Source organism: Vanellus vanellus (genome assembly GCF_965231255.1).
Source record: "Vanellus vanellus genome assembly, chromosome: 2".
Taxonomy (NCBI): Eukaryota; Metazoa; Chordata; class Aves; order Charadriiformes; family Charadriidae; genus Vanellus; species Vanellus vanellus.
Window position 1 is genome coordinate 51,446,440 of NC_138906.1, and position 12,595 is coordinate 51,459,034.

Genomic DNA, 12,595 nt, shown 5'->3' on the forward strand with positions numbered 1-12,595 from the left:
TGGATTACGGGGCTTTCATTTTTCTTTCTGCCTCTGTCTACTAGCACAGGGGGCTGGGTACCCAGGGAACCACTGGCCTTACTGTTAAAGACTGAGGCAAAGAAGGCATTAAGTACCTCAGCATTTTCCTCATCCTTTGTCACTATGTTTCTGCCCCTGTCTACTAAAAGACAGAGATTATCCTTAATCCTCCTTTTATTGTTAATGTATTTATAGGAATTTTTTTTTGTTGTCCTTAACAGCTGTAGCCAGGTTAAGTTCTAGTTGGGCACAATTTCAGATTGTGGACTGTCAGTATTTGTTTCTGCAAAGCTCAAGCAGTAAGCACGAGCATTGTGCAAAGGATCTGCTTCGGAAGTAAATTATAAAAGTTCAAGCTCTGGCATTGGAGGAACATGGAGGGTTCAAGCTTTCAAACTTCCTCTGCACTTCTGGCACTTTCAGTAAAGTTGTACTTTACGGGAGTAAATTTTACTGTATGGGAGTTGGACTAGATGATCTCTAGAGGTCCTTCCAACTCTGAAAACTCCATGATTCCGTGTATAACAGACCTTCACCAAGTTAAGAGCTTGTATATGTCTTTCTTAGCAGGAATTTTTCATTTGCTAAATGTGAGCATTTTGGAAGAGAAAAGGGCTTTCCCCCACAAACTACTACAGTTCCCAGGGCCCTTGCAAATTCCTTTGATGGCACTGTCATTCTGCATAGGAAGCCATCCATTCAGTGCTCTTTTATGGGCCGTGTTCATCGATGGCCTTAGAATAGTCTCAAATGGAAATATAAAGTAAGTTTTAAACTGGCTCCCTCTCCACACAGAAATCTTCAATTGATGTTAAAGGAGTTTAATGCTTTGTACCGCAGAAAGAAAAATAAAATCCTGGGTACTAAGATGGAAGTCTGAAGTGATTTTTAACTGAAGAGAGTTATCTGTGAGAAAAATAAACTCCTCTATTACAGACCTGGGAAGCACCCACAAAGTGTAACACAACACTTAGGGCTTTGCCCTCAACATGGAGAGGTGTGTTTCCATTCCCTTTCAAAGGCACAGTCGGTTGCAGGCAGTCATTCAACAACTATTTGATAGTTGGTAAAATATTTACCAACTAATTGATAAACCAGTGCTGTTGCCATGGTGTACCTGAAATATGCCAGTAACTTTTTCCAGTCCGCCATTCACTTTTTACAGGGGGAGTGTGTATATATATACCCACTGTAATGTATCCCCCTGTGTTTTTCGGGGACAAGATAAAGAAGGCAGCTGTATGAATCTCTTATTTTTCACATGTAAGATCTAGTGCTTAAAGACTGTTTTTTTTTTCAGGCAGCTATTTAGAAGACTGAAACAGATGGCGTTTGTTGCTGGTGAGATTTTTTTTTTGTTGGGGTGGTTTGGTTTTTTGGTTTTGTTTTTGTTTTTTTTAATAGGTGAGGAGTAAAAAAATCATGCAGTTTACTAATTGCATGCCTACCTCCTCCAGACTATACTTTCTGGAGGATAATGCTCTGATATGTCCAGATATTTGCTGGGAAAAAAAAGAAAGTGTTGCCATAGGAAATATAAAAGTGCAGCTCATTTCCCCCCAACATAGGAAAGACAGGGACCTGTTGGAACAGGTCCAGAGAAGGGCCACAAAGATGATCAGAGGGCTGGAGCATTTCTATGAAGACAGGCTGAGAGAGTTGGGGTTGTTCAGCCTGGAGAAGAGAAGACTCCAGGGAGACCTTATAGCGGCCTTCCAGTACCTAAAGAGGACCTACAGGAAAGATGGGGAGGGACTTTTTACAAGGGCATGTAGTGATACGACAAGGGGTAATGGCTTCAAACTGGAGGAGGGTAGATTTAGATTTGATATTAGGAAGAAATTTTTCACTCTGACGGTGGTAAGGCACTGGAACAGGTGAAGTTTTGGAAGCTCCATCCCTGGAGGTGTTCAAGGCCAGGCTGGATGGGACTTTGAGCATCCTGGTCTCGTAGGAGGTGTCCCTGCCCATGGCGACAGGGTTGGAACTAGATGATCTTCAAATCCCTTCCAACCTAAACCATTCTATGATTCTATGATTTTCTGTTTTCCACTGAGAAGCTTTGGGGTTAAAAACTCCAGGAATTGAAAACAATAGAGGGGCTTTTTGTTTTTTCATTTTAATAGGAGTGTTTTACAGAACTGCTTGGTGTGAAGAGGGCAAGTCATGAGAATATGGGAATGGTTTCTTAGGTCTGCCCAGTATAGCACTGAACTGCCACAACTCAAAAGAAAAAAAGTTGTTTTCATTTTCTTAAAAAGGGAGAGCACACATCTTACTATTGGCACTGACCACCAGCAGCACTTCCCAGACGGATGTTGTAGTGCTCTCCTCCACAGTGGTGTCAGGGTGGCACCTGCAGGGAGATCACCTGTATCATTCAGATCTGCAGAGTCTCACAGCTCCTGGGGTGAAACTCTGGTCTGCCAGGACCTGCTAGCAACAGCTTGCTGGGTATTTACTGGGACACTATGTTCCCCCCCCCCCTTTTTTTTTTTAAATACAATAGTTGCTGAAATAAAAGGTTTCTTACAGTACAGATTGTGAGGGGAGGTCTCCTGTTTTCAGTTCTCTTCCCTGAGGATCTTTCCTTTGACATTAAAATGAGAGAGACCATCTTACTTCGACTCCATTTGACCCAAAAATACCCTCTTAATGTCAGAGAATGCATTTGCCCTTCCAGACAGGGTATTCAGGTTCAAAATCTTTTGTGAACTCCACATCAAAGCAGTGAGTAAGCCAGAGCAGCCTTAGGGGTTGTGTGAAACACCACTTAATGTAGGAAAAAAAAAAAAGGGTACTCCTCAGATTACATTTCAAAGACTTCAGTGCAAGAAAGGACTCAAATGCATTATAATCAACCAGTCCAGCTGCAAAGCAATGCCATTTAAGAAGCCTGCCCACACTGTAACCAATGGAGCAACCTGTGACACATACAAGATATAAATGTACTAGTCAGGATACAGTTATTGTTGGCTTGTCTTGAATCTGAATATAAGTGCAACCAACAGTAGTATTTCATAGCACAGGACAGCATAACTAGGCAATTTTTTTTAAGTATATAAGCAATACAATCACCAAACATACAAAGAAAGACAGTAGAAGGCACCCAAGCAACAAAAGTCTGGCAGGGAGCACACAAGATAAGCACGAGTGACTGCAGATAGACAGGACATCACCCAAAGATGGAAGATCGGTAGAAAAAAGAGATAAAGGGGGGGGGGGGGCTACAGCATGCAAGCATTAGTCACAAACAAGAAAAATTGGAGAAGACAGCCCACTCTGATCTTGAATTCTGTACTTCAGGAGCTCTCAGGCATGACTTTGGCAATTGAGAACCATCAAAGACTGTAACCAACAATGCCAGCTTTGCAGCATCAGCTCTGGGGTACACTTACAGCTAACTTTAAATTGATTGTTAAAGACCAAGAGTTTTGTCTATGTAGTGATGACGATCAACGTTATGTAAGATTTAACCATTAGCAAGAAGTGAGCTGCTTAAGAATAAATTCAGTAATATTCAATTTTATAGTGTAAAACTGACCTAATTTGTCGGTCTTCTAAATGCCCTCATCACAGCCATCTCCGATTCCCTCACTGACATAAATGCTTTTAGTTGCAACAACTTGGAAGTGGTCACTAGGAAGTGGTCCTTGCAAATAATAGTCAGCTCAATGGGAGATAGACTGAACCCCAAGAGAAGGAACTTACGAGTGGATGAGGGAGAGGAGGAGGTGCTAAGGGAGTTTACTCCTTTGCCACATGAGTACATGGTTCAAATCAAGGCAGCTCTGCGGCACCACTTATTAAGCCTGCACCTTGCTTAGTGCAAGGGTGGCACCCAGTAAACCTCTGACACTGTTTTTGGTGTTGAAGGAAGGTGCTTGGTGAAAAAGTTGGTAGAGGCAGTATGATAAAAGAACACTATTCAGACAAGGCCTTTAACGATTCTTCGGTGGGGATAGAGAAGAATAGCAAATGAGAATGCACTTTAACAACAACATTTGCACTTGCATTCGCACAACAGTTTGTTACTGAGAAATAGAAATAGAATTGAGCCTCAGCCAATAACCTCTGAGGAGGAATGCTTATATGATGGGGACAGATACACATTTTTTTACGTTTACATCACACTTTCTTTCTGTATTTCCATGCTATTACCAAGAAAATCTATTGCATTAAAAGTAATTCATCTTACTATCAGGAAAATATAAATGTGTAAAAGTTACAATGCAAAATAAATACTCCTATTCATCCAAAATGTAATACAGTACAAAAAGAACGACTACTCATTTGAAAAAAGTTGTCTGCCTCCCAGCAGTACTATTCTAAGCCATTTATTGATTCACCATTATCTTATGAGAACACTATGAAGTCTTCCTAGTGGGCTCAATCTCCTCCTATACATAAATGACAAATCTTCACTGTATTCGTTGGGGTTTTTTCTTTAAGACCTGTCTGCAATTGCACGTCACTATATTTGTACTAAATATTCTCTGCTTTAAGTTATTTTATGGACTACATCAATCCTACCTAACGTTGTCATGCCTCTGAATGTAAATCTTGTGAAAAATCCTTTCAGGAGGCTTCAGGAAATCTTCCTTCATTTCCATTGCAACATTCCTGGGCAAAAGACTCATCAAGAGACGTTCCTAAAAGAAAACATAAATAACATCAGTTTTGTGGTGTAGTGTATGACCATTATTCAAAAGTTTTAAACTAGCAAACTAGACAATCTTTCCCTAACGTAGTCTGCTTCCTGAGAATTTCCACTGCATAAATAATATGAACCATTTCTCTCAAACTTCTGCAGCCTGTGTGGGTGTCATTTTTAAATCTTCTGCACTAAAAAAACAAACAAACAAACAAACAAACAAACCCCAACACTATACAGAAAGGGAAGAGCCAGCTTCAAGAGCAGATAATTGTCCATAATTTTCATTAACATCACAATGCTAATAATAACAACTTACTTTATTGTTAGCAGCATTTATCTGTCTGGGAAAGACTTCCCAGGATCATTTGCTATCCTTTTGTGTGTCCTATTTCTGAATCTAATGAAAGTGTTATGTTACAAGGACTATGACAGCTGGTTATTAAGCAGTGAGAGTGGATGATAGATTTATCCACAATCTGAATCAGCAGAACAGTAATAAAGGTACAGTTTTAATGGCATCTTCTCCAGGGTGGCAATGTCTATTCCAGCCAGCTTAGTAATGGAATGCATCAGTACAAAGCCCTAGTTAAACACATCTCTTCTTGCTATATCCACAGAGAGATTTTTAGCATGGGTCACTGACCTACATAAAAAGGACCTCTAATGTTTTGGATCTTGTCAGTATTGACTATAAAGGCCTGTGTAGCTTTTCCATATATTCTGGCGCATTCACAGGTACCTCCTGGAAAACTTTCAGTTCTTAGGTGTTGTAAGGTGTCCTTAAAAACCCACTTAAGTTTTATTTTCACACAGGAAACACTTGCCATTTAATATGCAGTTCCAAAATTATCCATCAGACCTGCTAGCTTCAGCCATGGCAACAGTCTGAAGGAATTCACATAACCATATCTGATCTGATTCAGGAGTCCCAGGTTCCAGAGAACATGGGGAAAGGCTGGAGCAAGGAAGACGTACCCATGGTGGAAGAGGATCAGGCCAGGGAATACTTAAGCAAACTGGACATATATAAGCCCATGGGCCCTGATGGGAAGCATCCACAAGCACTGAGGGAACTGGCAGATGACATTGCAAGGCCACTCTCAATAATCTTTGATCAAGCACAATGACTGGGAGAAGTGCCTGAAAACTGGAGGAAAGAAAATAACACTCCTGTCTTCATGAAGGGCAAGAAGGAGGACCCAAGGAACTACAGGCCAGGCCAGTCAGTTTCACCTTAAGTCCTGGAAAAGTGATGGAGCAGCTCATCCTGGAAACCAGGGTGGTTGGACCAGCTGATCTCTAGAGTTCCCTTCCTACCTCAACTATTCTGTGATTCTAATATCTGATGATTGAGAGCCACCATAATGGCAGCTGCAAGGCATGACAGAAGTGCAGATCTTAGCCAAACCACACCCTCCTTTTGTTTAAATGACATTAAAGAAATAAGGAGCAACAACTAGCACTGCTTTCTGTTGCTCACATGCACATATTTACCAGTCAAACCCACCAAATAATACCCCAAAGGGTTTCTAATTTTACAGTTTCTTCTAGAAGAAGACACAATGAATATTTATGTCACCAAGGAATAAGCTAAACTTTGCAGAATTGCTCCGGTACTTACTGTAGACTAAAGTTCCTTCATATGTCTGTGGCAGTTCATGTGGACTTGAGGCTAAGGATCATTAAGGCTATTTCCTATTGTTCTCATATGTATACTAAGAATATTGCAAAGAGTATGATGGAATTAAATATTTTTTACGGTTTATGCATATATCAATTTCAGATTAACCAGTCTCACATATTGGTAGAAAATGGTTAATTATTTTTTATGTTTATTTAATTAAATATGCTTATAGTTCTGCAGCAGAATTATATTTTGTTAACCCAAAATTTGGGTTAAAATACAAAACAAGTAATTTTGTCAACAGTGGATCTTACACAGCTCTGTTGCCCACTACTTGTGTCTTACAGTTTTACAGTCTTACTGTTTTAACTGAAATATACTGAGATTGTAAAGCCAGCTGACCACCTATCAGACAATAGAGAATCCACATGAGAGAGAAGTTTGGACTGATGGTTAAATACTCTGGTGCTTAAGATGGTATAAACTCCAAAGGATGCTGGAATTTCATAAGTGTTACCCTGGATGCCAATTTTATGATGTCTGATAAGGACTAAATGTTCATTGTAGCTTCTTTTTAAGTGAGCATATTAAACAAGATATTTGACATTTTGCCAAAATTGGTAAGTAGATTCCAAAGCGATTGTGGAGGAAGAGTCAGGTTTCAGTTTCTGTTTCCTAGAAAGTCAGACTAAAGCCAACAGACAACCAACCAAATAAAATTTATACTGCCAGACTCTTACAGAGAACAATGCTGACTGAAGAGTTCTTCTGTGGCCTGTAAACACAATTACAATACAAGATGTGAATAAAAAAACACACAGATAACTTCTGCAGTGCATGGCAAATAGCACAGGAGCCAGGGAAGTAATACAATCATTACTGTGAAAGTAGCATTGGAGAGTTGCAGGATGCAGCACTTGACAACACTGAAACCTGCAGATGTCAGATGTATTAAAGGAGGCTACAAAAATGGTGATTCCTATGCACATTAGCCTGACTATTACAAGACCTGAAGGGAGCTTATGACAATCCTATATCGAATTGTGGTGGCTTTCATTAGAGATGTAAAAAAAAAAAAAAAAAAAAAGATGGATTACTGGGAAGAATTGTAGAGTCTTTACAAAGAGGGTTAAGCAGCCTCAGAGTCACCAAGTGAGGAAAGACTCACTTATGGCTTTCTCAAAGGGTAGCCAATGCTGACATTTCAGACCAAGAAGGGAAGCAGCGTTGTGGTGGCAAAGAATTGTCACTGGAAGAGAGACTGGAAAATGTAAAAAACAACCCCACAATGGAAAGTATCGAAAAGTATCGAAGCCCTGAAAATAAATTAAAGACAGCATCTAGCTCTCTAGAAAAAATCTAAGAAAAGTCTCTTTTATTTGGGGTAAAATGTCATATTGTCAAGCAAAGCTGCATTGACTTTCAGGTTAGCCTAAGGAATGATCAAGGACTCAAGAGGTTTGGAGCTGCAAGAGTGAATTAAAGTATGTAAATAAAGCCATTGGAAGGTCTGGGAAAGGGTTCTGCATGGATCTCTATTCAGCAAGTCCTACCATAGTTGTCTGATTTTCTTTCATTTGCTCCTGTATGGCTGATCTGATTATAAAAATAATCTGAAAACCAGACTAAAAGGAAAACTAGACATGCATAGCTGCATAGTGCATTGAACAGAACAAGTGACAGCACTGAAGCAAGGCCGGTCACATTTGTGATGACATTCATGCTTGAGTGGTTGTTGCCTCTGATGGGGACGGATGGTGACAGAAAAAAATTGAAAGAATGAGACAGGGAGCACTAATCACTTAGCAACAACTTTGACTAGCATAAAACAACACTCATGCTGTAGACCTTCTTATTGGTAACAAATGATGTTGTATTGAGGTAGCCTCAACACGTGGCATATTCCAAAACACGGGGCCTAGTAGAGAGAAAAATCTTTCCACATTTTCACCTTTCTGACTGATCCACAATGCTGTTCAGGCTTATTACAGCTGGTTTCTACCCAGAAAATTAAGTCTTGGCCCTATGACCAACTTATGTTATGTTAGGAACTTGTACCCTCTTCTTCTGCTGTAAACCTTCACTCAGCATTAACATGGTCTAAAGTGAAATTGCAGGCTGAAAAAAAAAAAAGATTCTTTTCAGAGATTGTAATTGTCTGTCAATGAGTTTGCATTCCCCACACAAATCTCACCAAGAAAAGAAAATGACAGATGAGGACCTATATCTCCTTCGTTCACATAATTTTTCATTAAATTTGTATTTTAAATTGCTAGTCCTAGCCTGGGATTTGGAACACCAAACTGGGATGCCTCTGCCAACTCTTTTATCCTCATTAATGAGGATTTCTGCACCATTAATGAAGACTTAGTTAATTTTGAAAAGGACACTCGATTTAGAAAAACATCCAGATTTCTTTCTCCCACAGCAATGAAGCATTGCTAGAAATAAGAGAAGGAACATTCATTTGACTCCAAGGCAAGTCAAAGTGTGCATACCGAGCCCAGTAGGAATTGCTCAGTGTTACCTTGGCACTATTCAACAGCTAGCACAATTATGCACATGACAAAGAAGGAAAATATGCAAAAGCACAGAAATTGAAAAAAACAAACAAACAAACAAAAAGTTTCCCATTGTTAATGGCCAAAAATACCGTATATTAGTACTTGGAACATTCTCAACCCTAATTGCAAGTACAAGCTCCTGTACTGCAATTATCACTCGGGATTAGACCTGGGGAACCACTTTAATAGTCTTGCAGTTATTCAAGGTTTGGCTAGACAAAGCCACAGTTGACCAGACCTGGTGTTGCTGGCAGTCCTGCTTTGAAGGGGTGGTCGGACAGGATGATTTCCAGAGGTCCCTTCTGACCGTTGTGCACCAAGTGGGACAACAGCCCAAGGATCAGGAGTGGAGGGTGCCTGTGGCTTCGTGGGGAGGCCTGAAGCCATCCTGCCACCTTATCACACACAAGTGTGGCTTCTAAAATAGCAGGGGAGCTCAAGGGTCAGCACCCTCTAGAAGTAGTGTGATTTCTCTTTCCTGAGTGGGGAAGTGAAAAGAAACAAGCAGACAACAGACACTACTGCAGCAACAGTTTCCATCATCTGCAAGCTACCTTCTGTCCCAAAACTCTCTTCAGCTTTCTCCAATTTGGAGGCTTCTCAGCACAACTCACTCTCCCATCCCCATCCCTGACCTGAACAGCTTCTCTCACCCACACCCCAGCTCTGCTTTTATGGGAGTTACCAGTACACGTTCCCAATACATTTCTTGCGCCTGTCTCCAAATGAAGGTGCCCTTCCCCTCCCATTTTGAAAATCATTGTCTTTCTTATTTTACTGCTTCTTCCAAACACTTATGACTTTCTCAAAGTCCCTTTGAAATTTTCACCTTGATTTTTAATCATTTCATGCAGCTCCCCAAACAATACTACCCAGTCCAACACCACATTCTATTCCTATAGTACAAAATGATTTATTTTGACATCTGTATGGGAAATGACTGTCATACACTTTCAAATTCTTTCAGCAAGTTGTAAATCATTTATGAACCCAGTCTCCCTTGATCAGAAAAGAAGACTGAAATGCAGGAATATGTCTTAATGTTCCCAACCAGCATCGTCTTCTTTCTTTCCCATTGTCTGCTGTGCAGTTGGATGACCCCTCACAACTTTCTACCCATAAACTGCATGCATTTGCTGTGCTTCTCCATGCTAAATTGTATTCCTGTAGATTATCATATGAGATAAATAGAAAACAAAATGGAAATCTTATTTCTAATCAGTGCAGATTAGTTTATCAAAGGAAACAGTTGTTGCCATTTTTTTCTGAGATACAGGAGAGACGCAACCAGAGGAACTGTAGCATTGCCTCAAAGCTGTGGGTTCTCATGTTTTTCTGGTGCTTTGAATCTCATTGCTCCTTGTCCTCTCATGCTACTGTATATGCATATCTAGCGGAATTCATTTTGAGAATGAAGTTACAGTCTGGACCTGCTGAAGGGTCATGCAGAAAAATCAGTAGATTTTGCATGTCTTTCAGTCCCATGAGAACAGGACTGTAATGGATGCAACTCAGCCTCTTTTAGTTAGCTTCATTGGGTTCCTCCTGAACTGCTGCGTATAGTCAGTCTGCTGGCACTGCTGCCCTCACCCACCAGGGAGCCTGGGCCCTATGCCTGGCTTGGCAGAGAGTTCTGTCTGGTGAAGGTTCCTTAAAATGGGACTCAGAGGTTCCCAAGCTCGTGCTTGGGGAAAGCAGTAACTGTGGATGGCGTTTCAGATCCTTGTCCTTTCTCACACTTGCTGGCACATTATTCAGGATAGACTGCATGCTCGTGGTACACTGCTTTTTGCATTTTCATAGAAAATCTTAATTTAAAAAGAAAGAAAGTAAAAAAGAAGCATGTAACAAAACCAAGTTTGGCACTTTTGTTTCCTGGCTGATAAAATATGAATATTTTTGTTTGTTATACTAAAACTCCAACAATGATGACAAATAGGATAAGGAGCTCACAAAAGAAAGGAGCATTTTGATCATCTACTCTACAAAGTCTTTTACAATACAAAACATGAAATCTAACCCACTACTTTTTGCAGTCTACCTCAGAGCTTCTTTTGTTATTGCTATACTTAAATGGAAAGTGCCACCATATTTAAAAGCATTTTTTCCCTGCAGAAGACAAGCATCAGACATGCATATGAAATATTAATGACTGTTTCAAAGTCAACACATCTATATAATTTTGAGATGCAGCTTCTACTTAGTCAACTGGGACTCCAAAGTACATCCTAAATATTACCACCTGCTACCTAATTATATCTTGATAAGTTCACTCTTGCATAATTTTAAAAGCTACTGCTTAGTGGGTTTATGGTCTCTGTCATCCCTATATTACACTGCACAGCCATTTTAATTTGCAGTAAGGAAAAAAATGAGAGAGAAAAGAAGCCTAGTGCAATGAATGGGAGAAGAACTACTGGGATTCATTTATGCTTCCTGTAAGCTGGAAAACAAAGACAGAAGATTTAATTAGTGAATTATTTTAAATTAAACTATGCTATGCCTTTTCTTCCAATGAAGTACAAGAAAAAGCACTGTTAAAGGTGGTGAATTTTTAAAAGCCACAAGGTGGCAATGTTTCAGAACATTACCGACATTTCCTGAAAAATGACATTTATCAGTAAGTCATTATTTCAATCATAATTATAAAAGACCATAAAGCCACCATCTAATGCACTGATTTTGAGTAGTAACAGGATGGCTAACAACGTCCAGTTATGGTAGGGTCTCATAACAGTGGAGTAGAGGGGGAGAATCACATCCCTTGACCTGCTGGCCATGCTTCTTTTGATGCAGCCCAGGATGCGGTTGGCTTTCTGGGCTGTGAGTGCATGTTGCCAGCTCATGTTGAGCTTCTCATCCACCAACACCCACAAGTCCTTCTCCTCAGGGTTGCTCTCAATCCATTCTCCGCCCAGTCTGTATTTGTGCATGGGATTGCCCCTACCCAGGTGCAGGACCTTGCACTTGGCCTTGTTGAACTTCATGAGGTTCGCGCAGGCCCACCTCTCAAGCCTGTCCAGGTCACTCTGCATGACATCCCATCCCTCCAGCATGTCAACCACACCACACAGCTTGATGTCATCAGCAAACTTGCTGAGGGTGCACTCAATCCCAACATCCATGTCACCAACAAAAATGTTAAATGGTACCAGTCTCAGTACCGGCCCCTGAAGAACACCAGTCATCACTACTTACCATTTGAGCATTGAGCTGTTGACTGCATTTCTTTGATTGCGGCCATCCAGCCAATTCCTTAACCACCAAATGGTCCATCCATCAAATCCATGGCTCTCCATGCAGGACAGTGTCAAATGCTTTGCACAAGTCCGGGTAGATGATGTCAGTTGCTCTCCCCTTATCCACCAATGCTGTAACACCATCATAGGCAGCCATGAAATTTGTCAGACATGATCTGCCATGTTGGCAGTCACCAATCACCTCATTTTCCATGTGCCTTAGCAGAGTTTCCAGAAGGATCTGCTCTATGATCTTGCCAGGCACAGAGGTGAGACTGACTGTTCTGTAGTTCCCTGGGTCTTCCTTTTTTCCCTTTTTAAAAATGGGGGTTATGTTTCCCCTTTTCCAGTCAATGGGAACTTCACTGGACTGCCATGACTTCTCAAATATGATGGATAGTGGCTTGGCAACTTCATCTGCCAGTTCCCTCAGGACCCATGGATGAATCTCATCAGGTCCCATGGAATTGTGCACCTTCAGGTTCCTTAG

General features: G+C 40.7%; 1 protein-coding gene across 1 annotated transcript in view; it reads right to left on the reverse strand.

Annotated features, from left to right (window-relative positions):
• The window catches only part of ADCY1 (adenylate cyclase 1), a gene marked incomplete at both ends in the record, with an annotated part of 153,946 nt that overhangs the window by 83,711 nt on the left and 57,640 nt on the right, over window positions 1–12,595 (reverse strand). The window contains one exon of the mRNA XM_082479370.1: window positions 4,555–4,673. Coding sequence (XP_082335496.1) covers window positions 4,555–4,673 — 119 coding nt within the window. The remainder of the gene's footprint in view (window positions 1–4,554; window positions 4,674–12,595) is intronic.